Source organism: Drosophila hydei, unplaced genomic scaffold, assembly GCF_003285905.1.
Source record: "Drosophila hydei strain 15085-1641.00,03,60 unplaced genomic scaffold, DhydRS2 tig00000339-arrow-arrow-pilon, whole genome shotgun sequence".
In the NCBI taxonomy this organism is placed as follows: Eukaryota; Metazoa; Arthropoda; class Insecta; order Diptera; family Drosophilidae; genus Drosophila; species Drosophila hydei.
In genome coordinates, this window is record NW_022045712.1 from 940,692 (window position 1) to 967,500 (window position 26,809).

General features: G+C 39.6%; 1 protein-coding gene across 10 annotated transcripts in view; it reads right to left on the reverse strand.

Annotated features, from left to right (window-relative positions):
• LOC111605050 (box A-binding factor) overlaps positions 1-26,809 on the reverse strand; it is a 149,329-nt gene that overhangs the window by 60,215 nt on the left and 62,305 nt on the right. For 9 of the 10 annotated variants that reach the window (XM_023323386.2, XM_030224047.1, XM_030224044.1 and 6 more), the window contains one exon: positions 9,685-9,845. In XM_023323386.2, the coding sequence (XP_023179154.2) occupies positions 9,685-9,825 (141 nt within the window). In that variant the 5' untranslated portion in view covers positions 9,826-9,845. Of the gene's footprint in view, positions 1-9,684; positions 9,846-24,875; positions 24,924-26,809 lie in introns of all 10 variants that reach the window. The other variant, XM_030224046.1, reaches the window with a different exon arrangement.

Consider the following 26,809-nt stretch of genomic DNA (forward strand, 5'->3'; position numbering starts at 1 on the left):
TGTTGTTGTTAGCTAGTTGCGAACATTGTTAGAATTATGCCCGGCTTGGCATGGAGACTCGGCTTTGTATGGCCGCTCACCAACTTTGCATCGCTTGTGCAACAATTACTAATTACACTCACACACACACACACAGAGGCATATAAACTAATGCCAGCTGGCTGGTTGCTTAAATGAGATACGGCTATCTCTCTATGCGCGTTTTGTATCGCAGTTTCGAGCGCTCCCCTCGCTGAGTGCGTTTGCCTCTGGCTCTAGCTCTGCCTCTGCCTCTGCCTCTGTCTGTGTGTTTGCAGTTTTTAGCTACACACATACATATGCATTCATATATACATGTTAAATTTTTTTTTATATTTTTAGTTTTTATTGTGCTCAAATATAAAGAAAAGATATAAATCTGTTGAAAATGCGCATAATTATAGCAGCAGCAGCAGCAACAACAACAACAGCAGCAGCAGCAGCAGCAACAACACCTGGCCGTAGACCTGAGCTTTCAGCTTCTACAATCGGTCGTGACAAGAAAAGTTGTTAATTTTAATTATACATTTTTTTTCCTTCTCTACTTGAATTTTGTTTGCTTTTTTTTTTGCAAATGTTTTGTTGCATTTGTTGGAAGTCATACATAAAAATAAATAAAAAATTATAAATAAATAAATATATTTATATATAATATTTAAATATATATTTATATATATATATATATATATATATATATATATATATATATTTATATATATATATATTTATATATATATATATATATATATATATATATATATATATTATAATAAATTCTAAAAGCTCTACAAACTCAACAATTTCCAGAAGCTCTCTAAATTCTACAAGCACTTCTTTAATAACTCTACTTACTCTACAAACTCTACAAACACTTGGTTTACACTCTACACTATTTCGCTATTAATACATTTATCTAACTATCTTAACGTATTATAATATGATATAATATAATATAAACGCATTCTTTTCAGCTTTTCCGCAACATTCGAAAGAAAAAAAAAACAACTTCAATTGAAACGATCAAAAGCAAACAAAAAATGTTAATTGACTTGCGGCCAAATGCCAAAACGAGTCAAAACGCAAATAACTCAAAGCGAAAAAGAAACAAAAAAAAACCAAAATAAAAAATAAAAAAAGATGAAAAAAAACGCAACGAATTGCGAGTGTGTTGTAAATTAACAATTATTGGTTATTAACATGACAATTTTATACCATTTTAATGCATACTCCAGCGACAGCAACAACTGCAAACAGCAACAGCAACAACAACAGCAAAATGTCGGCAAGTCGCATTTGAAGGCATTTAATTGAATGCGTGAATTGCTTTTGTTGATTGCAGCCAGCCGTCATCGTTAGATTCCAGTTCTTGTTGCTGTTGTTGCTTGCTTGTTTGTTGTTGTTGCTAGCCGTAGGTTGCATAGTTGGCCGCGTGAAAACGTGACGTTTGAGCGCTGCACAGATTAACAGAGATTCGAATGTAAAGAAAACTCGCAACAGCAACAACAAAACTGCGCTCAGCGAACGTTTTGAATATTTTTGTATAATTTTCCAATTTAAATTAAGAGTGTTGTTGTTGTTGTTGTTATTGTTGTTGTTGCTCTTGTCGATTTTTTTCCCAGGCCAAAAAAAAAAAATTGCCGGCAGCAATATGCGTTATGTGTGCTGCTGTTGCTGTTGCTGTGGAATGCATTGATATGCAGTTGTTGCTGTTGCTGTTGCTGCTGTTGTTGTTGCTGCTTTTTGTTTTCCTGTTGTTGCTGCTGTGTTTTGCCATTGTTTTATTGTAATCGCTAGAAATTGTAAGCAATATTATAGCTTGTTGCTGTTGCTGTTGCTGTTGCTGTTGCTGTTGCTGTCGCTGCTTGCGGTGCCTGGCATAATATGGTAATATAATCAATTGATTGCTAATTGATAATTATGGCAGCGAGTTGAGTAATGCATCGGCTAATCAAATCGTGTAATCAGCTAATTTTGCAGCCAGCCGAAGACGGAAAATGATTTGCAGCAAATTCCGAATTGTTGAGTGCGAAAAGCTGCAACGCTTTGGCAATGAAACACACGCTGTCGCCGTTCCAGTTCAATGTGTTTCATTTGGGTCACAGAGCTTAGCTTGGCTTGCGCTTCGATAAGTTATCGAAAGTACGTATCGATATTGTGTAACAACTTTCTGATTGGTGAGTCACATATATAATTTATCAAATAATAGCTGTAAATATCTATACATATTCACATGGCACTTGGCCTGTCACGTTGCACGCAGCGCATGCGCAATGTTCGCATATTACGCATACGCAACGTGACCGCCCACATAACCGTATTTGCTGCTGCTGCTCTACATTATCACGTTGCCAGATAATTATAATGAGCATGTTGCCTTTCGATTGTTGCTGCGGTTGCAATTTGTTCGACTTGTTAACATCCAAATTGCAATTAACTGCATTTTGTTGTTGTTGTTGTTGTTGCTGTTGTTGTTACCTTCTTTTCTTGTATGCTCATATTTTGCGTGGTTAAGCGATATTTTCGCTTTATAATTATGCAAATAGGGTGCGGTGGCTGCCGGCTAAACTCTGTTGTATGAAATGAGTTTGGATCGTGAAATATTTCAATCTAATTGGAGAGTCGGAAAAACGTTAATTTGCAATGGCAGCAGACAACGGCGAGTCGGTCAGGTTTCTGCATTATCTTGATCTCTCTACCTATATGTGTGCATGGTTAGATATAGTTTAATCTAGTTTTTGCTTTAGACTGCAATCAGAATTTTGATTCTCATTGTGATTGTTCGTATCGTGAGGTTTCTAGGCATTATTAGCATCTTGGTTATCATTAGCCGTCTCATCATCATGTTCATCATTCATAATCATCTATGATCGCAATTGACAGTATCAATATCATAGATCATTATCATTATCATTATCATTATCATTATCATTATCATTATCATTATCATTATCATTATCATTATCATTATCATTATCATTATCATTATCATTATCATTATCATTATCATTATCATTATCATTATCATTATCATTATCATTATCATTATCATTATCATTATCATTATCATTATCATTATCATTATCATTATCATTATCATTATCATTATCATTATCATTATCATTATCATTATCATTATCATTATCATTATCATTATCATTATCATTATCATTATCATTATCATTATCATTATCATTATCATTATCATTATCATTATCATTATCATTATCATTATCATTATCATTATCATTATCATTATCATTATCATTATCATTATCATTATCATTATTATTATCATTATCATCATCATTGGCATTAGCATTAGCATTAGCATTAGCATTAGCATTAGCATTAGCATTAGCATTAGCATTAGCATTAGCATTAGCATTAGCATTAGCATTAGCATTAGCATTAGCATTAGCATTAGCATTAGCATTAGCATTAGCATTAGCATTAGCATTAGCATTAGCATTAGCATTAGCATTAGCATTAGCATTAGCATTAGCATTAGCATTAGCGACATCATTACTAGCTTACTTCTACTTATGAGAATAGTTTCCCATTTAACCTTGACTCAGTTGCAACAGCTCGACGCGATGGCCCCATTGGTGACTCACTTATCTGGATTACATTTAAATCTCATTTGCATGCCCAGTCGCATTACAGTTTTATTGGAATTTCTTGGCTGCTTGCCATAGCCTTGTCCTTTGCTCTGCATGCACCTAATAGCAGCAATTGCTCAACTGTGGCAGCCCTGCCCGCCCCTGTCACGCCCCCTGCTTAGCTACCCTTTGCAGCCATAGAGCTTTCAGCTGCTGCTGCTGCTGCTGCTGCTGCTGCTTATCAATGACAGGCAGCAATTAGCACTGCCAGCAGCAGCAGCAGCAGCACGGACTGAAAAATGCGTTATTTCTATTATTATTATTATTATTGCTATTATTATTGCTGTGCTTGGGCTGTTTTTGAATTGTTTTTCATATTCCTTTTTCCTTGTTATTTGCGATATGAAAATTGTTGCATTTTTTTGACATTTTACTTGATTTCTGGCAGGCGGGCAATTTGTTTTGTTGCTGGCTGCAATTGTTGGCTGTTGCTGGCCGTTGTTGCTGTTGTTGTCCGACATATGTTGCAAGTTGTTGCAGCTGCCAATAGAGGCGGCCACACCATGTTGCCGCTGCTGTTGTTGCTGGCGGCTTGTCAAAAAAAAGTGTTGGCAAGACTTACGAGCTGCTGTTGTTGCCGTTAAGTGTTTGCATATGCATTTTGACAACGGCAACAACGGCAACAACAATGCCCAATGACTGTGTGGCATGTTGTTGAACATGCTCCACGCCCAAATGCCCAAACGCCCATTCGATCAATTCTATTTGTGCGTCCCACTGAGCCAATGCAAATTGACTTGGCCAACAGGAGCAGCAGGATTAGCCCGACTCAATCAGCTCTTAGAGAGCCAACAAATCAGCCTAAGACAACAAGCATCTATACAACCACCCAACCACCCACCCACCAACCCACTCACTCACCCAGCCATGCACTCACAAAACGTGGCAAATATTTGCAACAGTTTTTCTCTCACCAATTTCTTTTTTTAACCCAAAGTCATCGAAAGTCATTTGCCAACAATTGTGACGAGTCGCAGCAACAGCAGCAACAGCAGCAGCAGCAGCAGCAACTGCACCACTGAGCACCAGCAGCAAGCTTCAGTGGTCACTGACTCCCAATTTAGTGGAAGCCCTGCCACACCCGCCACAGCCGCCCACACAGCGCCCCCTGCGAACAGTTTGCCAACGACATTTGTTACACTTTGTTTGCCTTGGGGCAACACATCCGCTGCGAATATGGCTAAAAAAAGTGACAATGGAGGTGGACTAGCAAATCGCATCAAATATCAACCGAGCATACGTTAAATGCCTCAAATTGAGTTAAAGTGCTGCTGCCGTTTGGCATTGAGACCGACTGGCCGCAGCATCCAAAAGTTGCGGGTGTCAAGCCGTAGAGCCAGCGGCCTCCAAGGGGCGGTGGAGGGGGTCGGCGACGATGATGTTGGGCAAGGGATTACAAAAGCCTGCGGCTGTGCGGCCAGCAAAAACTACAGCACACACGTGCACACACACACACGCATGAATGGTCATGCATGTGCATAGAAATATAAGGTAACTCGACATGCGAGGGCAGCTCAAGGAGTAGAGCGCAAACAGTAGAAAAACTCATAAAGATCTCTGATCTAATATATATTTTAAAATAAAAATTTTAAAGAAAACATAAATATATAATATATCAAATAGAAAATATATTAATATAAAACATTATAAATAAATATAAAATTAAATGTAAAATATATACCTAAAACAATATATGTGATATATAAAAAATACTATATATATATAAAATAAAATATTATTTAAATATGAAATAAATATATATTTATATATATATATATAATGTAAATATAAAATAAAAATAAAAAAATAAAATTAAATGTTAAATTTTAAAAATGCTTACAAAAAAAATACAATAAAAATAAATATATATATAATACAAAAATATATATTATAATTTATGTATAAAAAAGTAAGAAACGTTTTTATTTAAATATATTAAAAAACATATTTTTATAAATAATAAATATTAGTACATAGTAAGAGTAAGAATATAAAAAAATATATATTTAACATGCATTTAAAATTAATTTAACAAAAAAAATTTCATTTAAAAAAAAATAAAGAAGAAATATAAAAATAAAATAAATTCTTTAAATAAAAACATTAAAAGAAGTAACTATACTAACTAACTAACTATACAATATATATAAAAAATATAAAAATGCTAATATAAAAATAAACATAAGATATAACATTAAGAATGTAAGAATAAAAATGTAAATAACAAAATAAATACATATAATTAATTTGAGTCAAACTTAAACTTAAACTTTTGAATATATAAAAAAATTTATGAAATATTAAAAAAACAAAACATAAATATATATATTAAATTCTTAAATAATTAATTCATTGTATAATAAAAATAAATATATATAAAACAAAGTTTAGCTTTTGGAAAAACCATATGAAAACGTTAAGAGTTAAAAAGAACTATCTTAATTATGAGCGCAGATTGCATTGAAATTCCTCAAATTCCTTCGAGATTTGCTACCACAGTGAGATCTTGTGTTAGTCTTGACTACAGTGAGAGTGAATTTATATAATAGCTAACTTCAGTTCGAAGTTCCGTCGCTGTCGGGGTATCTTTGAGCTGTTCATTCGCTCGATTGGCCGCAGACTGCGGTCGGGGCGAACTTTACAGTTGACCCAACGTTTGCATAGCAGTTGAGGTCTGCGTGTTTAGTGCACTTTGAGAGAGGACTGCGGCGTCCTGTTGCTGCTGTTGTTGGTTATCCTTTGCATGGACTCGGGGTTTTTGCTGCCGCACGCTTTAGCTCGACTATTTTCTTTCTTTTACTTGGTTTTTTTTTTCGTATTTTAGCATGTCCTGACTAAATGTCCTGGCTAGTCTGGGTCTGCTGGGCTCGGGGTCGGACTCTGCTGTCATCATTGGCTCGTTCATCGACACTTTGCTTTTTAATCAATTTAACAATTTTTTGTCGCTCTTTGGACGGCTGTGAAGGCGCCCGCAGCGTCACAACTGAGCTCGTTATCAACAGCAACAGCAACAGCAACAACAACAACAAGGATTCAGTGCAAGGATATGCAAAAGTAATTGACAGCTAGCTTCCACTTCGGCTTTGGCTTTGGCTTTAGCTTTGGCTTGGACTTCTTTTGCTTCAAGTTTGAGTTGCTTTAGCAATTCAATTCCCTGCTTTATTAGCTTTTAGATATGTTGACATTTGTCCGAGTCCCTCTCTTTGTGTATATGTGTGTGTGTGTGGGTGTGTACATTTGCTAATTAGTTTGCCAAAGCGATAACAACAACAGCAACACTTGCATGTGCCAAGGACTTCATTCATCGGCATCGTCGTCGTCGCCGTCTCTCAGTTTCAATTTCATTTACCACATTTTTTCTCTACATTTCTCTCGCTCTTCTTCTACTGCTCTTGTAATTTCGTCTACCCGAAAGTCTGTCTAAAAAGGAAATGAATTCATCAGCTAGTTTGCCCAATGTTGTTTTTGTTCAAGCGACTAATGAAGTTGACTCGACGACGACAGCCAAAAAAAAAACACATGAAAATCGCACGAGTTATTGAAAAGGAGTTTGGGCAATGTCCACAAAAGCTCCAAGCTTGAGATACGCGCTGAAAGGCGCCCATCACATGTCCAGCGACGAGCCAGTGCCCAAAGGCATTGCCCATAACAATTATGTACTTAGTCAGCGCAGACTATTTGGCTGCAGCTCATGCAAACAGCTCCAAAGGCACACAAATCCGTTCAATTCCTAATGAAAGGTTTTGGCTCAGCTGGAGTTGGCGTTGGCGTTGCAGTTGGAGTTGAAGTTCAAGCTAGAGCTAGATCTAGTTAGATATGGGTGATACGAGTGGCTGCTGCTTTTGGCTTTAATTTGCCTTTGCTTCACAGCTCAGAGTTCTTCATTCAAAAGCCTCAGCAATTTTTCTAGCCATCAACTAAATTGTTATAGAAAGTTATATCCAAGACTTGGACCTCAGTTCGATATTTCAAATCTTCATTACTCTGCCAAAGCTTTAGCTGCTTTTGGCTAGAATTTATATTAACTTTTTCTTTATTTTAATATTTGTTAAAATTTTTTTATTTAACTTTTTTCAATTTTATTTCAATTTTGAAAATTAAAATTTATAAAAATAGAACACTTATATTTTTGAAATTTTTGTAAATTATATTATTTGAAAACCAAAATTTTTATATACTTAATTAAAAAAAGAAAAATTTTAAATTAATTTGAAATAAAAATTTTAAACCTTTTTTTTGTGAATTTTAAAAATTATAGATTTTAAAAATTCAAATACACAAAATAAAATTTTTGAAAATAAAAATTTTTGTTATATACAAATTCTAATTTTTTTTTAAATTTTTTAAATTTAATATTTTTAAAAATTTAACAATTTAAATTTAAAAATATTTTAATTTCAAAATTTTTTAAATTCCAATTTTTATAAGTTGAACATTTTGAATATATTTTAAAAATATAAAATAGAAAAAAGTGCTAAATGCAATTTTTCAAAGTTTTTCCTTTTGATTACGGTTTTCGAAATTGATAACAAAAACAGCCTCAGCTAAATTTGGCTAACACAGAGCCTCGTCAGCCACTTTAAGTAAACATGGCTGGATCAAAGCTAAGCCGATTTCTGCATTAAAAACCTAAGACTGAATGTTGCCTTAGAGCACTCTTGGTAGATACTCAGCTGGAAAATGCAACAAATCCGTTTTGTGTCGCCAAGCGATCAGCAACTGTTGTCGCTGTCAGCGCCTAAACGTGGCCTAATGAGCGACTGTGGCTGTCGCCCGTTTGGCCAAGATGCCAGCAGCTTGCTCAAGTGTTGATGCTTGAATCAGTTGTCTGGCAATCACTGGCCATATCAGTGTCAAGTGTGGCCGTTGCTGTTGTTGCTGGTATAATAAACGCATTATAATTGAACAATTTACCAGTTTTTCTATGCATTATTTAGACGTTGGTTAGAAATTGCATTCAAAATAACTTTATCAGCTCAAACATCAAAAGGTAGCAGCAGCAACAGCAACAGCTTGGCTACAGGTTGCTGCGGCAGTAGCAACGCAGTTAAATATTTTCCGCTTAATTTAACAGGAATTTCAATTGACAGACGTGCGCAAAGCGTTGTGGTTGGCGTTGTTGTTGTTGCTGTTGTTGCTGTTGCTGCTGCATGGCAACGCATGATTTATGCACTCACACACACACACACACACAGTCACACAACGACAGCCACGTGGCGGGGCGCAGTCAATTTCTATTAGGCGCTGACCTTGTCAACATTGTTGCCAGCAACAAACGAGCAACGCCAGCAACATGCAGCGACGCCGGCAGCGGCGTCTCGTTTAGTGCTCTGCGCGCGCTAAGTTGACAATTTACTGACAAATGTGTAAATTGCATTTGATCGTGTTGCTGCTGCTGCTGCTGCTGCTGTTGTTGTTGTTGTTGGTATTGCTGCTGCTGCTTCGTTAATTTATGCGACTGGCATTTGGAGAGGCCTACAAAAAGCAGCAACAACTGCAGCGTCGCCAGCGCTAGCAGCGACCTTGATCGCAACATTGCGACAGCTTCCGCATTTTACAGTTTCCAGTTGCAGTTGCAGTTGCAGTTGCAGTTGCAGTTGCAATTGCTCTGCCCACTTAGCAGTCGCTGTGCATATGCAAATATAAACATCTACATGCATATATATACTATATAAAGTTGTTCATAAAAATAGTAGTGCAAAAGAAAAACTTTAAAACTTACAATTTTATCATTTTTCCTTTTGCATAATTAATTATTTAATTAATTAATAATTAGCATTTTTTATTAATTTTAAAATTGGTATAGAGCTATCAAGTCTTATACTGTCTACCTAGTTCAAGCATATTTCTAAACTCTTATCGATATCAATCGATTCACAGTTATCGATCTTTCAACTTTGCAAAACTTTAACTATTTTCTAGTCAATAGAACTTATCGATCATGTACTTATCGATCATTTCATAGACATAACTCTTATTTCTATATTTTTGTTAATTTATCACTCACCTTATGGGCTCTGATGGATGGGCCCCCTGAACAAGCTAATGTAACGTCCACCAGGCTCCCGTCCTGTAATAATTGACTAAACACCCCTAACAGGTTGGATTGATGATTGTTCCACCTCAAGCAGTATTGCTCACTGCCCATGTCGGTGACAGCTTACGCTGCTGCAATGAGATCAAGCAAATAAACATAGATTTATATAAATATTGGTTCAAATGGCAGGGCAGAAATTAGGTGAGTAAATAAATCGAATGCTGGAATTTGGATTGGTATATGGATGGGCATATGTATTAGTATATGTATTAATATATATATATATATATATATATTGGTGTATGTATTAGTATTAGTATTGCTATATACAGCTTCAACTGACAATTTATATGATTCTTTGAACAATGGATAAATCGAGGCTTGTTTTAGATGGCGCCTCGGCACGCCTTCAATCATTCACAGCATTTTGTGCCACCAACAAACGTTGCTCCGGGGGTATAGGATTATATATATTATTATATATATTATAAGAAACCAAGTAAATTCGAAATTCTCATCACTTCGTCAACTGACTCTGTGGCGTGCCCATTACTTGGGGAAGATCTATCATAAATATTTAATATGCTCTACAAATAGCTCTATAAGCTAGCTAGGCCTGAACTTTCTGATGAGCGTTTGCTGTGCTCGCTCTGTAAGCGAAAGCCAGCCAACTGCGATCAGTTTGCTTCGATAACTTTGAGATAATTGACAAAATATTTATTGCAGATATTTCATATATAGCATATGCTATATACATTTATATATATATATATATTGAACACACTTCTTAGCTTATACAATTTCTTTAGTTCATTGTTTACTGCTATAGTTATCGTTATCGATCATTATCGACACACAAATGCGAATGTTTTCTCAATTAAACGTTGCAGTGCTTAGCCAATTGAAGACATTGCGTAATGTTTACACACACACACACACACACACACACACACACACACACACACACACACACACACACACACACACACACACACACACACACACACACACACACACACACACACACACACACACACACACACACACACACGCACACACACATATCTACACAGTCATATCTTTTCGTATCTCTATTGCTAATTAATGGTAAAACGTGTGGCAAGATCCGACGAAAAAGGCGGTCAGGGTTCAAAAATGTCACTGACAACCGCTTGACAGTCAGCTGGAGAGGCTGTGGCTAGGGCGTGGTATGGCCACAGATCGGCTTGACTTGCAATTTTCGCAAGTTTTGCAAACGCAAAATTGGCATTAAAATTTTTTGGTTATAATCAAGAGAAGTTTAGGCCGAGAACAAAAAGTGAGCCATGAAATGGCAAGCCTGCTGCAGTCAGTCAACAATTGCAAGTTATCGATAACTGCTGCCGTATGGTTATCGGCTAGAGCAACACTCTTAATTGCTGGCACAAGAGAGTCGTGGCAATAATTAATGCGATAGTCGTGAGCAACGAGGTGAAAATTAGAAAGAGATCAGCAATGGCAGCAGCAATAGATGCAACAACAACAAACAATAAACATTTCCGGCATGCGTTGCCGCCGTTGCGAGTGTTTGATGGCTGTCTGTCGTAGTTGTTGCTGCTGCAGTTGTTGTTGCATTCAGCCAGCAATAACATTCAGCAGCAGCAGCAGCAGCAGCGCAAATAATAACGAAGCAATAAACTGTGAATTTATTTCAACAAATAAAACTTTGATTTATTGTGCTACGCACACAGCATGCAACGAGGCGTGTGTGAGTGTGTGTGTGTGTGTTGCTGGTTAAGTAAAAACATTAACGGCGCACACACGATAGAAATGCAAGCAGCAGCAGAAGTGGATTGGCCCCCAGAGATATTGCCACAGATAACGACACGAGCAACAATCGAGAATATCGAGAAGACTGCGCGGCGAGCGGGGCGAGAGTGAGATGGTGAGATCAGATTGAGAATCCGTTTGAATGGATCGTAAATGTTAAATACGCGTTTGGGCCGAGGCGAAAAGTCGTGCGAACTTTTACCAGGCTCAAGCCGGGCCAGGCAACCAGTTAAATATCAATTTGTGGCCAAGCAACAATGCGAAATGTTGCCGCCGAGAAGTTATGGCCGCTGCCAGCAGCAGCAGCAGCAGCAGCAACAGCAGCAGCAACACGCAATGGCCAAAGGTCGCGACAAGACGCAAATTAAATTTGCATGCAGCAAGAGCACAAGCAACAGCAGCAACAGGTCGTCACTTAATTAAGAAAAGTTGCTAGCGTCCATGTTGCGGCTGGCTTAGAGGGCAATGTTGCTGGCGTGCCAGGTTGCTGCTGGTGCTGCTGCGGCTGCTGCTGCTGCCCACGCATGATTTTTGAATTAGCGAGCTGTGTAACAGCAACTAATATAATTGACAGTTGCTGTTGCTGCTGCTGTTGCTGTTGCTGTTGCCTACGTGTTCTGTTGCAGACATCAAACGCTGCTCTGCATGCTAAGCAGCTGCAATGCCTGTGTGGCAGACAGGGAAAGCGCGCGCGCGCGTGTGTGTGTGTGTGTTGCATGCAATTTGGGTCTGTTAATTGTTATTGCTGCCGCTGCTGCGATTTATGCCGCTTGCATGCTAATTATGAATGCCAGCAACATGTTGCTGCTGCTGTTGCTGCTGCTGCTGCGGCTCAGCTGACAACTAAATCAGTCAAAGACGGCGACCGTTAACACAAAAAAAAAGTGCAACAACGGCAACCTATTGAGTTTTCATGCTACTTAATGAGCAACAGGAGCAACCAGGGCCAGCAGCGTAAGACAGGCAGCAGCAACAATTGCTGCTGTGCCTCCCATTGTGCACAGTTTGGGCTAGGCCCTGGCAACTGTTGCTGCTGCTGCTGCTGCTGCATCTCCTTCATATGACGGCACGATTCAAAAACTTTTCAATTAAGTCGACGCTGCAGTTGCTGCTGCTGCTGCTGCGGTTGCTGCCTTAAAACCTCATTAATATTGAAATTTGTTCGTGTGCATGAGTTATTAGCAATTTTCTAATTAAGCGCCGCTGACGAGAAGCTTCTCTGTCTGCCTCTCTCTCTCTCTCTCTGTCTCTTTGCTCTCTTTGGCCCATGCAGCACTCCGTGCCCCACCCTGTGCAGCACGGCAACACGGGCTGGCTTCGTGCGGAGTGGCTGACTCATGCTTGGCCGATCACATGTGAATTTGAATTTGAATGGCGCCGCTGGACCGCCGCGCTGCACCACTCGCTGCACCACTCGCCGCACTTGTCACACACCCACAGCACGCGGCACCCAGCGGCTCAGCTCCAACAGCGGTGGCTTCTCCACAAAGGCGCCGCCATCGAAGTTTCGCGGCGCTGATTTATTTATTTATCAGCGTAATTGCCAGCAAACTTATTAGTGGGCCACATAAATTTCCGCCGTCAAGCGACGCGACGCGACGCGACGTTTCACTGCCAGCGCCGCCCACTGGGCGTGCCGCTGCGCTAAAACGCACTTAATCGAGTTCAGCGGCAAAGACAAGGCAATTTCAAAATGTACACGAATTGGGCTCAAAAGTTCAAAGCTGTTTGTGAGAGAGCTTTAAGCTCCAAGCGCAGCTTAAGTCTTCAAGCGTGCCCTATGCGAGATTCAAGCGACTTTTTAATACATTTGGCATTTACTTTAATTGCTGCTAATTACATTAGCTTAAATGAGCTTTGCTTGGACTTTCAGCTCATCTTAATTGAGCTTTTACTGAACTTTTGGTGAGCTCTTAATAAGCTTTAAATGAGCTTTAGTATAATCTAACATTTAATACTGTTTAATAAGCTTTAAGTTGAGCTAAAGCTTCAAGTGAGCTTTATGCCTAATTTAACTGAACTTTAAATGCATTTGAAGCTTACTCTAAATGAGCTTAGCATTTCTGCTGCCCTTTGGTGCAGTTTAGCTGAGCTTTAAGTTAGCTTTAAGAAAGCTTTTCGATTTATTAAAGCTTTCAATGCATCAACTTTACATTTACTTAGAATATGCTGAATGTTTGCTTTGAGCTGGCCTTAAGTGAGCTTTAGGTGAATTTGAAGTAAGTTTTAAGTAAGCTCAAGTTTGGCTTAAAGCCTCAAGTCATGCTCTTATGAGTTTCAAACCAATTTCATATATATTTAATTAAAAGTACTTTAAGCTTGCTTTGATTGTGATTGTGTGAGCTAGCTTTTGACGAGCTTTTGGTAAGCTTTTAATGTGCTTTAAGTGAAATTTGTGTGCAACTATTTTTTTTAAATTTATTTATTTTTTTTATATTGATTTATTTTTATTTTTTTAAGTATATATTTTTATTTTTTATATGCAATTTTTTTTATGTAATTTATTTATTTTTTTATATTGACTTATTTTTATTTTTTTAAATATATAGTTTTATTTTTTATATTATTTATTTTATTTTGTTTTTTTGATTCTTTTCTATGCCTTTATTCTGATAACTAAATTTATGTGCAATTATTTTTTTAAATTTATTTATGTTTAATATTGATTTATTTTTATTTTTTAAATATATAATTTTATTTTTTATATAATTTTTTTTATTTATTTTTTTTTGATTGTTTTCCATGCCTGTATTCTGATAACTCGCTTTACTTTCCGCATTATTAATAATAAATTTCTACCGCTGATATATTTGGCTGCAACAGCAGCAGCAACAATGCGAGCAACTGCAACGCGAGCAACTATTGTGGTCAGTGGGCAATCGCTCGATGACGATCTGCAGACCCACACAAAGATGCACAAAGGCGAAACAGAAACAGAAACCGCCAGAATCGTAAGACAGTGACATTGCCGGCAGGCCAAGCAACAGCAGCAGCAGCAGCAGCAACACCGAGACACTTGACTGATGATGCCAAGTGGTTGCAGCAACACTTGTTGCTGTTCCTGCTGAGGCGGCGAGCTGAAGGGCAGCCAAGTGGGTGCGAGGCAGAATCTTTAGATATACATATGTGTGTCTGTGTGTGTGTGTGTTTGTGTGTGTGTGTGTGTGTGTGTGCTGCGTGTGAGTACGCCTACGTGCGAGCCAAAACGATGGCGGCACATTTTAAATCAAAAAGAAGGGCGCACGTTGCTGTTGTTGCTGTTGCTGCTGCTGCCGCGCCTAGCGAGTTGCTTTGCCACGTCGATTATTAATTGCAACATGCAGCAGTTGCATTTTGCCGCAGCAACAAGGGGCGGCACGGGCGAACAGCGGCACAGACGCTGCATGAGAAACAGTTGCAATTTTGTTGTTCGTTTCAACATTGCCGCCGCATTGCGATTATCATAATGCTGCCTGCGTTGCTGCTGCTGCTGCTGCTGCTGCTGCTGCTGTTGTCGATGTGAATGATGATTATTTTGATAAGTTGCGCAACATGTTGCTAGCGCGCGTTGCATATTATTGTGATCAAAGCTCGCTCTCTCCCTCTCTCTGTCTCTGTCGCTCTCGCTCTCCCTCTTCCTCCATCTCTCTCCTGCTGCTGCTCTTCCAGCTTATGTTAATTGCTCTCGCTGTTGCCGCCGCAACAATGTTGCCAAGGTGTTGCCGCCCTGTCGCACCAAATTGCCGCTTGTCGCACGGAAGTTGCCTCTTGCCCCAGCAACAACTATGATTATAAACGCGTTATTGATTTATTAATGCGTTGTCTAAGCTGGTGAAAGGATTTCGCTTTGGGTGCTGCACATAAATTTCCAAGCATTTAAACTGCTGCTTCCTGCGTGGCTTTCTATTGTGTTGTGGCCGCTGCGTGGCGAGTTCAAAGTGGCAAGCGTTGCAGCTATTCTTTATGCAACTGGGCAGCTGCACACGCCCACACGCCGGACAGTTTTATACGAGAAAAATAATAAATAAACGAAAAAAGGGCGCGCGCGCAGGCTTGCAACATGTTGCACACAGAGACACACATATGTGCAGAAATGCAAAATTATTACCTAAAATGATTAGCTAGGGTGTGCGTGTGTGTGTGTGTGTGTGTGTGAGCGTTGCTGCTTTAAGCTACAATTGCCACATTTAACTGCAACTGTTGCTGTTGTTGCTGTGTTGCTGTTGCTGCCACCTACAATATGTATGGCTTTGGTGTCGCCTTTGTGGCACGAACATGACTTTTGGTGGCGCATGCGTGTTGCCTGGCAGTTTGTTGCCATTGCCGTTGCTGCTGATGCTGTTGCTGTTGCTGTTGCTGCTGCTGTTGCTGCGCCTGTTACGCTGATTTAGTGGCCAGTTGCTGCCGATAAGCCATAGACAAACAATGCAGTTTGCATTTTTATACACACAATTTGCAGTTATTTGTGGTCAGACGATAAGCAACAGCAGCAACAGCAGCAGCAGCAGCAAGTGCATGTTGCTGGCGTGCAGCAGCAATTTTATTGACATATAGCTGCCATGAGGGGTCAGCCATCGAAATGCAATTAAATTAGACGTATAATAATACAAGCCAAAAAACTGGAGCAGCAGCAGCAACAACATGTAGCAGCCAGCCTTGGGCCAAAGACGATTGCTGTCGTGGTTGCTGTTGCCGTTGCAGTTTTGGGGCACTGGATTTATATTATTAGCCAATTGTTGCTGCGCGCCATGATGAAACGGCATAAAGCTGCTGTTGCTGTTGTTGTTGTTGCTTTTTGCGTGCCGAATGCAAAGCATCAAAAGAAAACGTTGACTATTTGTCGGTTCTTTTTGTTGCTGTTGCTGTTGCTGCTGCTGCTGTTGTCGCCGTGCGCACATTGCGCAATGAACGTTTTCAATTTTCATATAAACATTTGTTGCCGTTGTTGCCTTCACCTCGTTGCCGCCGCAAATCGTTGCACGTTGCCGTTGCAATTATTTGCTGCTATTGCGCGCATTGCGCAAATCGTCAGCGACAGCAACAGCAACAGCAGCAGCAGCAGCAGCAGCAACTGTGACAGCTACGTGCCAAGACCACCCCAATAGTCATTAAACTTTAATAAGCTAGGGATCGTTGCGGTTCTTGTTGCTGTTGTTGCTGCAAACAGTTTTGACACCGCTGCAACACGCAGCTGCTGCCGCTGCTGTTGCTTTTTGTCAACTGCACAGCAATTGCTGTTGGCTTAGCCATAGAGTTCAAACAAATTTAAGCATATTATTTGAGCTGAAAAGCTAAAACCTGATGTGGATTTATTTATATATATGTATCTAGATATAGCTGAATATAGCTTGATATATATAGAAGTTTTTTCTGCAGGAAGCAAACATTTTGTGTGCTGCTTGCTGCAGCCAAAAGATCCATCAAAATTGGACAGCAACAGCAGCAGCAGCAGCAGCTGGATGCTCCACTTGGACAACGGCAACAACAACAAGTGCAATAGCAATCGCCAGGAAGCCGCTTAAATGTTAGCTAGACGTTGGCTGCGCGCCGCATAACTGCAGTTCGTGGCACAAACAATTTCCGGGGGCCGCATCTCTCGACTCTGCAGATTCAAGTCTTCAAGTGAGTGACTAGCATTTAATCAAGAGCAATCAGTTGCGGCAGTCTGAGCAGCAACAGCAGCAACAATAATTGCTGTTGCTGCGTTGGCCACGTGCTCCATTTGCAATTGTTGCTGGCAGCAAAAGTTATCAACATTTGAGCGACGATGACAACAGCAGCAGCGGCAGCAACAGCGACAGCAACAACATTGCATTGATATGGCACACGCAATGCCCATTTGTCTGGCATCTGCCACACACACACACACACACACACACATATATATATATGCATTGATATTTTGATAAATGGCAGCAACATGTTGCTGTTGCTGTTGCTGCTGCTGCCGCTGAGCCGCAAAAAAGATTTATGATTATTGCTTTGTAATTTGTGCTTAAAATATGTGCCGCCGCCTATGCGGCATTCGATGTTGTCGTTGTTGTTGCCGTGGACATGGCTGCGCATAAAAATCAATTAGTCTTCCCCCACCCCAAAAGAAGAAAAAAAAAGGAATCGTTAAAAGAAAATATGAAAGAAACTGTTGAAAATTTGCCTTCACAAATGCATAAACAATAAATGTTGCTGCGGTGCTCGCTGCAATTGCTGATGATGGCATGCAGCAGCGCCACCTATCGGCAGTTAAATTGATACTAGCTATAGCAGCAGCAACAGCAGCAACAACAACAACGAGCTACAACAAGAGTCGCTGCCTTGTCAGCTGTAAGCAGCCAATTAATGTTGCTGCCGTTTGCAGCATTAGACGCAACAGCAACAGCAACATGTTGCCAGCGTTGCATGCAGCGCAATTTATTAATGAGATTGCCCAGTCGATTGCAAAAAAAAAGTAGTAGAAAATTGTATACCACATGCATTGTTGTTGTCGTCGCACGCACGGCAGCAACATGTTGCTGTTGCCAGCGGGTGTTGCACATTTATTGAGCGCTTATTAGCTGTGCGTGCCCGCCGCAACAGCCCCAAATGAGGTGTCAAATGACAATGCTGCCTCTAGCAGTGCAGACAGCAATCCAGCGGGTGGCGTGCCGAGGGAAGTTTCGACTGTTGCCGCGAACGTTTGGGCAATGGCAGACTAGTTGCTGTTGTCGCCGTTGTTGCTGTTGCCCCTCGGGCGCTGACGTTGACGCAGCTGGCGCGTATTAAGGTCAAAGAGCGATCGCAATCGCAATCGGATCGTGTCGCCCCAGCTGTCAAACTCAATTCGCCTCCGCAGATAGCGCACAACAACACACAACAGCAACAGCTCACAACAGCAACACATGCAAAGGTCAGCCAGCTGCCTGCCTGGCTGGCTGGTTGCCTGGTTGCCTGGTTGTCCGTTTGGCTGCTTGCCTGGGGCCAGTCTTGGCTTCCCAAAAGATTGTTCCAGTCTGGCTTTAAGGCTCAACGCATTGCTGTTGTTGTTGCTGTTCCCCCGCGCTTAGCATCATAAAAATGTCAAAGCTTTATTTGCAGGCCTTTTTGTTGTTGCTGTTGCTGGGCGGCTAATTGGCGTGTCATTGCCTGCAACGTAGGCATAAATCTGTTATTTTATACCCGCCTGTGCAACACGGCGCATGAGTAATGTGGCCGCAACACTCCAAAAACGAAACGAAAACAAAAACACCAAACGCAAAGCTCACTCATGTAACAAAACGCTTCACAGCTCCCTTTTGGTGCAGCATAAGACAGAAATCCATTTAACACTGCACAACACTGTCTCAACTCAGGCAACTTTTCAGTAATAGAATTGAAGCACAAGCGATCGATGATTGAATATCGCTGCTCGATAACTATCGAGCCATCGATAGTGTTTAAATTGATGTAATGAAAACGATTGATAAATAGCTGATGAAAATAGTCGATAGTTATTCAATTGTTAGTTCATCAAATCGATGGTTATTTTATCGATAAAGGAATTTTAGCTATATATCGATAACTGAATTTTCCATATGTAATCGATAGCTAAATAACCGATTAATGAATTGTGACTATGAGCAAACATCAATCAATTCTTCTAGTAAACAACTGAACTGTAGGTGTCTAATCGATTGTTATACAATTGATAACAATCGATAAATTAATTATGATAATGATCAAATATCTGAAATTATTTAATTGTTTGTTATCTACTAAGTAACTTAACTTTAGTTATCTAATCGATAATTTTCTTATCGATAACTACAATCGATAACTGAGTTTTAGTTACATAATGGATACATAAGCAATCGATAAATGAATGATGCTAGTGAGAAAATCTATAGCTGAATCTTATTTCATCTTATTAGATAACAATCGATATCGATTGCTTCTATTTTCTTCTATTTTCTAATCGATAACTAAACAATCGATTTATGAATTATGACTAAGTAAACAATTAATAGTCAACGAATTGTTGGTTACATAATCGATAGTTACTCGATCGATAACAGAACTTACGTAATATAAACGATAGCTGAACTTTTGAGCCTGACAAATATGACAAAATCGTAATCGAATCGTCTTTGCTTAACTAGGCTACTACAGGAATCTCTTTCTTTATGTTTAAGCATTCGAATGCTGCACTTGAATTTCAGTTTGATTCTTCAGTTTAGTTTGTATGTATATAAAGAGCAGACTCTATGGCATCGGCTTCAGCTGTTTAAGCCAGTTGTTAGCCAAGCGCATCTATGTCTATGTATGACTAAGTATTACTGTTGCCATCTCTGTCTCTCTCTCTCTCTCTCTCTCTCACTCTCTAGAAATACTTTTAGCAATTCCTTTTGGCCATTATTCTTATGATGGCTAATAGAACAATTATGGTAGCTAACAGCGCAGTTAGCGCACATTTTTGTGACATTCAAATTGTGTTAATAAAAGCGCAACTAAATCATAAACAAAATAAATCACTAAGTCGACAACAACGGCATGAAAACCTTTCAAAAACTTCAAAAATAAAGTTAAAAAAAAAAAAAAAAACAAAAAAAAGAGGAAAAAATATTACTTTATGTCAATTGGCTAAAAATAGCCAAAAACTAACGAGCAATAAAAAATGCCGTTTGGCCAGGCTCTAAAAATACCAATGAGACTGAGAGAGGGGCAGAGGTACAGTAAAGCCTGCTGCAGTCGCAAACTGTTGTTAATACAATAATGAAACGCGCTCTGTTATAATATTTACAGCGCTTTGCATTAACTAACGAGCGCAGCGAGGCAACAGCGAACCGGTTGCAACAGGCAGCGGCAGCGGCAGCGGCAGCAGTTGCCAACAGGTGTGCATTAGGAGTTTAGCTAGCGAGCTGGGGCAGTTGCACATTGGACTGTGGGGGAGCTTATCAAAATGCTGGCAACAAGGCGCAGCCTCAACTCAACTCAACTTTCACTCACCCGCCGCTGCTGCTGCTGCTGCTGCTGCTGCCCACACGCTAATTGCGGCAAACAAACGCACGAAAGGAACGCAATGTGGACCACCAACATGCAACGTGCAACATGCCACTCACTCACTTAAGCTATAAGCAACAAGCAAAAAGAAGCAACAGCAGCAGCAGCAGCAGCAGCATAAAGAAATAGAGTTTCGCTCGGCACGGCCCATAAACAAATAAACACTTGACTTGATTGTGGCCATGGCCAGCAGTTAGTTGCCGCAGTTGGTGTTGCTGCCGCTGCTGTGGCATTGTCATTGGAGACGCGACTTGCCCAAATCAAATGAAGTGTAATTTATGCAAAATGTGGATCAGCCTTTCTGTGCCCAGTAGCTGGCGGCGGAGGCCCACGCCACATCATTCATGCCACAAACGTCACAGCACATAGCAATTATGTGGCACAGCTCAAGTGCGGCAGTTGCCGTTGCCGTTGCCGTTGCCGTTGCTGGCGTGTTGCAATAATTTCAACGTCGCCACAAATCTGCCAACATAATTTTGTTATTTCACTGCCACTTTGTTTGACGTGCAAATGTTTGCCTTGGCTGCAGTCGCTGGCAACAGGAGCTGCAGCACATCCTGCTTGCGCCCAGATGATTTTTCAATTTGTGCAGCCTAAGACAATCAGCAACCGCAGCGGCAGCAGCAGCGGCAGCGGCAGACTCTCTCAGACTCTTAACTCCCTCGTGGGGCCTGCTGCGGTCATAAGTAACTTTAAATTATGATGAAAGTAATTTTCTGCTTCAGTAGCTGGGCCGCGGCTGTTGCTTGATTTACGCGCCAACAGCAGCAGCAGCAGCAGCAGCAGCAGCAGCAGCAGCAGCAGCAGCAGCAGCAGCAGCAATGGCTGGCGCAGCGGCAGCTGCAGCGGGAGGAGGCGTTGCCCGTTGCGCACTTTTGAATTGTGGCCACACTCTGCTATTGTCCGTTGAGCAGATTTTTGTTGTTTCTTTTTGTCGAGCTGCCGTTCAATAGCTTTGCCAAGTGCAGGCACCACAATTTCTTATGTCAGCCACAGCAACAGCCAACAGCCAACAAGAGCGAAAGACTGCAAAAAGCAGACAAGTGTAAATTAAGTAATTGCCTGGCAGTAGCTGCTACCGTTGTCATTAGGACAGACTTCAGTCAAAAGCCGATATATAAAGACGGCAAGCATCAGCTGAGGCCCCAGCCAGGGCTTCGAATAGCCGTGAACTCTGTGCTTAACCTGCCAAACTGACGCTCATAAATATGAAACGGCGTGAGAGAGGGAGAGACAAAGACATAGAGCGGCTTTGACAGGTTTACGATAAAGTTATACCGTAAGCCGATACAGCGGAAATAGAGAAAGGACTTGGGCTGGGGAGGGCTACGATACAAAGTGAAACGATCTATGGATCGATCGATGCGATCAAGTTATATCGTATGCCGATATATTGTAAGCAATGAAAAGGCTTAGACAGAGACTGGTTACGATAAAAACAGAAACGATAGTCTATGGATTACGATCAAGTTATATCGTAAATGGAGTAAAGGCTATGAAGATGGGCACTTAACAAAATGAAACTAAGTCTATAGATTGCGATAAACTTATATCGTATGCATTTACGATATTCCTACGATACGATATGCCTTTTACGATATACTGTTTATCAGTTACGATATTATAAAAACTGCAAAAAAGTTCACTACGATACGTTATAAAGTATACGATATAATATGTATCACTTACGATATTATATGACTTCTTTTACATGATTTATAAAGCGATACGGTATAATCTAAAAGAGTTAATCCATGTAATAAATACGGTACGAAATACGATATTGAAGAATCTGCTGAAGAATATGCCTGGATATGTTATGAACTGTGTATATTTTAAAGATACGATACGATGTTAGATACGATCAAATTGTCTGAATATCTGAATCCAGTGTACTTTTCATTCCGCTCCCCTCTCTGCCACCATCGCCACTCGTAATCACTGACAGCTGTTCCGTAAGCCCTTCTCATCGTATTCCATTATATGACTTACAGTTAAGTTGGCGCTGAATCAGTGATGATGCATCCAAGCTGACTGAGCCATCCAAAAGATATTAAAGTGTGATTACAAATCACGAGAAGCTGTTCTTCGGCTGCCAGTGTGCACTGTACTCATTTGCGAATGAGTGAATGTCAATAGATTTTGCATAGTGATTCAATAGTTAACTCATTTATCGAATACCAACAGACATCCCCCTTCAAAAAAAAAAAAAAAAACGGAAATTGCAAAGCAATTGAAATCGTTTGCAAATTACTGAAAAAGGTCTTTGGGGTATTTTTTTCGTTAAGGGGAGAGGGGCAGGGGTTAGTGCGACGCCCCTTGCTCGCGGTCAAAAAGCGTTTTATGCAACGTAATAGCCCAAACACAATTAACAGTTATTCATAATCATTTCGAATGCAAAATCGAGATATGCAAATGAACCGCAAGCCAAAGCCAAAGCCAAAGCCGAAGCCGAAGTCGAATTCGAAGTCGAGTTGCTGCCACTCGCACTGCAGCAGCCCCATGGAAATTAAGATCAATTTTCAGGCAAGCAAATCAATAAAATAACTGCAGCAGCAGCAGCAACAACAACAGCCCAATAGACACTGAACATTTCAATTGCTGACCAATGCAGCAGCAGCTGTTGCTGTTGTTGCTGCAGGGACAAAAACCAACTCGAATATCATTTTGCAGAGCATGTTACCTCGCTGGATACCCTGTAACAGGCTGAAGTAGTTCGGGTGGGTATTCACAAGAGTCTATAGATCATATATATAATCAATATGTGTATACTTATGGAGCTCTAATTGATATGATTGCTTTACAAATCGATAATTATCGATTCGAGACTCTAGCTTTATCTATGAGTTCACCTGCTTGAGTGTTACGCTCTTTATATTCATACACAGATATATATGCACTAGATACAGTAATTTAATTTTTATATTGAACCGATAACTATCGATTATCAACTGTAGCTTTATGTTTTAGGTAAGCTGCTTGACTGCTTACCTCTCTCACTCTCTTTATAAATATATGTATACTAGATACAGAAATCTAATTGATATATTGGTTTTCCAATCGATAAATATCGATTACCCACTCAAGCTTAAGCTATGAAGTAAGCTTCTTCTGACTGCTTAGCTATCTATGCATAAATAATGTATATAAATAAATATAATGGAATGTATATATTGCATCGATAGCTTTCGATAACTATCGATTCTCGATTTTAGCTTTATATCTTAAGCAAGCTGCTTGTCTGTTTAGCTCTTTATTTGTATAACTTATATACATATTTATAAATATATTTCGAAATCTATTTGTATGCATTTTGAATCGATAACTATCGATAACTTGCTTGACTGCTTGCTTCTGTGATTCAGCTTCAGTTTCAAAACTGCACACACTAATAAGCAACTATAAATCACAAGCTTTCGATAGCTCTAAGCCAAATCGATAAATATCGTTGCAACAACCCTACTCATTGACTTATTACGCTTACAATATTCCTTGAGTAGGAAGTCGCATGGACTCTCTGCTAGTCTCTGCTAGTTGCCAACAATTTAAAAGCAATTTGAATTTCGGGGCGGGTGGGAGCGAGGGTACGGATCGTTGGTTGGTCAATTTTCATTGATTTGGGCGAACGCTCGTTGAATTTGAATTTTTTGAGAGTCTCCGCTGCAAAATCGTGTGTGTCAATTCTTTTGGTGTCAGATTTCAATTTCGTTTGTTCGGTTTTCATTGCGTATTGTTGCTGTAAGGCAGCAGCAACAGCAACAGCAGCAGCAACAAGCATTGGCGGCATTTTTACAAAAGCTGCCGCCGTTGCAAGTTTATTAATTCATTTCGCAGCAACAGCCACAGCAGCAACTGTTTTGAGTCAGCAGCAGCAGCAGCAACAGCAACAACAACAGCAAATTGTCATCCCCCGCGGCTCGTTTTCCATGAGAAATTTGCATTTTCCATGTGATGTTGTTGCTGGCTCCACACCTTTGGCGGCTGTTGCTGCTGTTGCTGTTGCTGCTGCTGCTGCTGCTGCTGCATTTGGCCATTGTGTTGATTTATGCGCACATTTTGTGGTCATTTCTCTATGGCCAGTCGTCAGCAGCAGCAGCAACAACGACAGCAACAACAGGCCACAAAATGTGACAGCCTTTAGCCAAAATCAGCCAACTATACGTATATATATATATCTATATATATATATATGCATCTCTCTATATATGTCATGTATCTGTATCTATATGTATCTGTATCTTTATAACTGTGTGAACTTTTTACAAATTGTTTTAATTTGGCTTTGGTTATTCGTTCCGCTGTTGTTGTTGTTGCTGTTGCTGTTAACCTGAATGTCTATTTAAGGCATTTGTGTTTTTTACCTGTTTTGCATTTAAAGAGTGCCAAAAGAGCTCAGCTTTCCAACTCACCTGCAAAGGAGAAGAAGGAAAATTAGATACGATATTCAAAAATTTTAAAGAAAATACAATAAAAATGTATTAAAATTGATTTATTTATGTTTTTTTTTTTCGATAATCAGCAATCGATAACATTTGCCTTAATCACAGAGAAAAAGGCAGCGACTTGGCCACAATGCGAGCGAGCCCGAGCCGAAATGCCAAGGCAAAGTTATGGTTTTCATTAGGCCCGGCCTATAGATAGAGCTGGCCAGGCAAATACAGTTAACACACACCCGCTAATCTGAGCACATAACTTAGCAGCGCCAAATGCGGAAGCGGCAGCAGCAGCAGCCGCAGCTCAGAAATGTTTGCCACTTTCTAAAACTAAGGAAAACGCCTCAGGGAGCTCAGCTGAGCCGAGTTGGCCTGGAGCGAGGGGGCGGAGTCTGGAGCTGGCCTTATCAGGTTGCCCCGAAAATAGCTGCGCCGCGTAATCGAAATTGCGCATCGTTGCGGCAGCAGCGTGCCGCATGTGGCAGCAATTGGAATTCGATTAAGGCGGCCAAGGCAAAATGCAATTAGAGGGTGGATGCGTTATTAATGTGGAGCGATGCACTCAACGCTGCAGATATTGATATATATTTATAAATATATATATATATATATATATTTAAGTGTGTGTGTGTGCAGTCAAGTCTGGCATGCGGAAGCGAAAAGCGCCAAAACGTCAGCAAAATGTGCGAAAAATGGCTAAAAAAAAGAGCTAAAAACTAACAACAACAACTGCAGCAAAAACTGAAAAAAAAGACGCCAACACGCGCCAACGAGGCACTTGATAGTCATGGGCAAGGAACGCTCAGCCAGCGGAGCGCAGGGCGTGACAAAGGGGGTAGGGCGGGGGGAGGGGGCTCTATATTAGATTGCCAAGTGGGAGGTGTTCACGCACACACACACACACACACATGTGCACACACAGAGGCATAGCTAACAAGCTCTGGGCCTGTATTAAATGAAAACGCATTAAAGCTCAGCCAACGCTCAGTGGGCGTTGCTGCAGCAGCGACAGGCAGCGGCAGCGGAGGCTGCCAACCTGAGCAGCTGGCTCAGGCTGGCAGTGGGTGTGCCAAGCAGCGCCATTGACGCGAACGCCACGAACTGAAGACGTTAACATTGATCGAGCTGCCAACTTGCCAAACAATGGTTAAACAGTCGAAACACTTTACAAAATATTAACAACTTTATGAAAATTTAAATTGAAACTAAATTAAATTAGAATATTGGAAAATAAAGAAAAGATAAGTAAAAAAAAAATATATATATATATATATGCATGCATTGGGATTGGAAACAAAAGTTTATTAAATAAAAATAAATAAATATCAAAATAACAAAAAATTAATTTAATAAAAACTAAAAATACAAAATGGAAAAATAAAAAAAAAATAAAAATAAAAAAGAATTTGATGAAAAAAATAAATTAAAAACATTTAAAAGTAAAATTAAAATTAAAAAATTATTGTTAAAAAAAAATAAATAAAACAATAAACATTTTTAAAAAATATTAAATATGAAAATGAAAATAAAAAATATAAACAAAAAATGGTATTTAATAAGACTTAAAAAAATTTAAAAAAAAAAACATGTATAAAAGTCCCAAATTTAAATTTATAAAATATGTCAAATAAATAGCAAAAGTCTATCATAAAAATTTTATAATATATTCAACATCAAAAATGTAACACTAAATTTAAGGAAAAGTAAATTAAATTTAAAAAATAATTCCGTTTATTAAAAAATATATATAAAGAAACCTAAAATTGTTGTTAACAAATAATTTTAAATAAATATAAATCACAATCATAATACTAACTGTTCTTAAGGACATAAAAAAAAATCTAAAATTCAAAACTAATTTA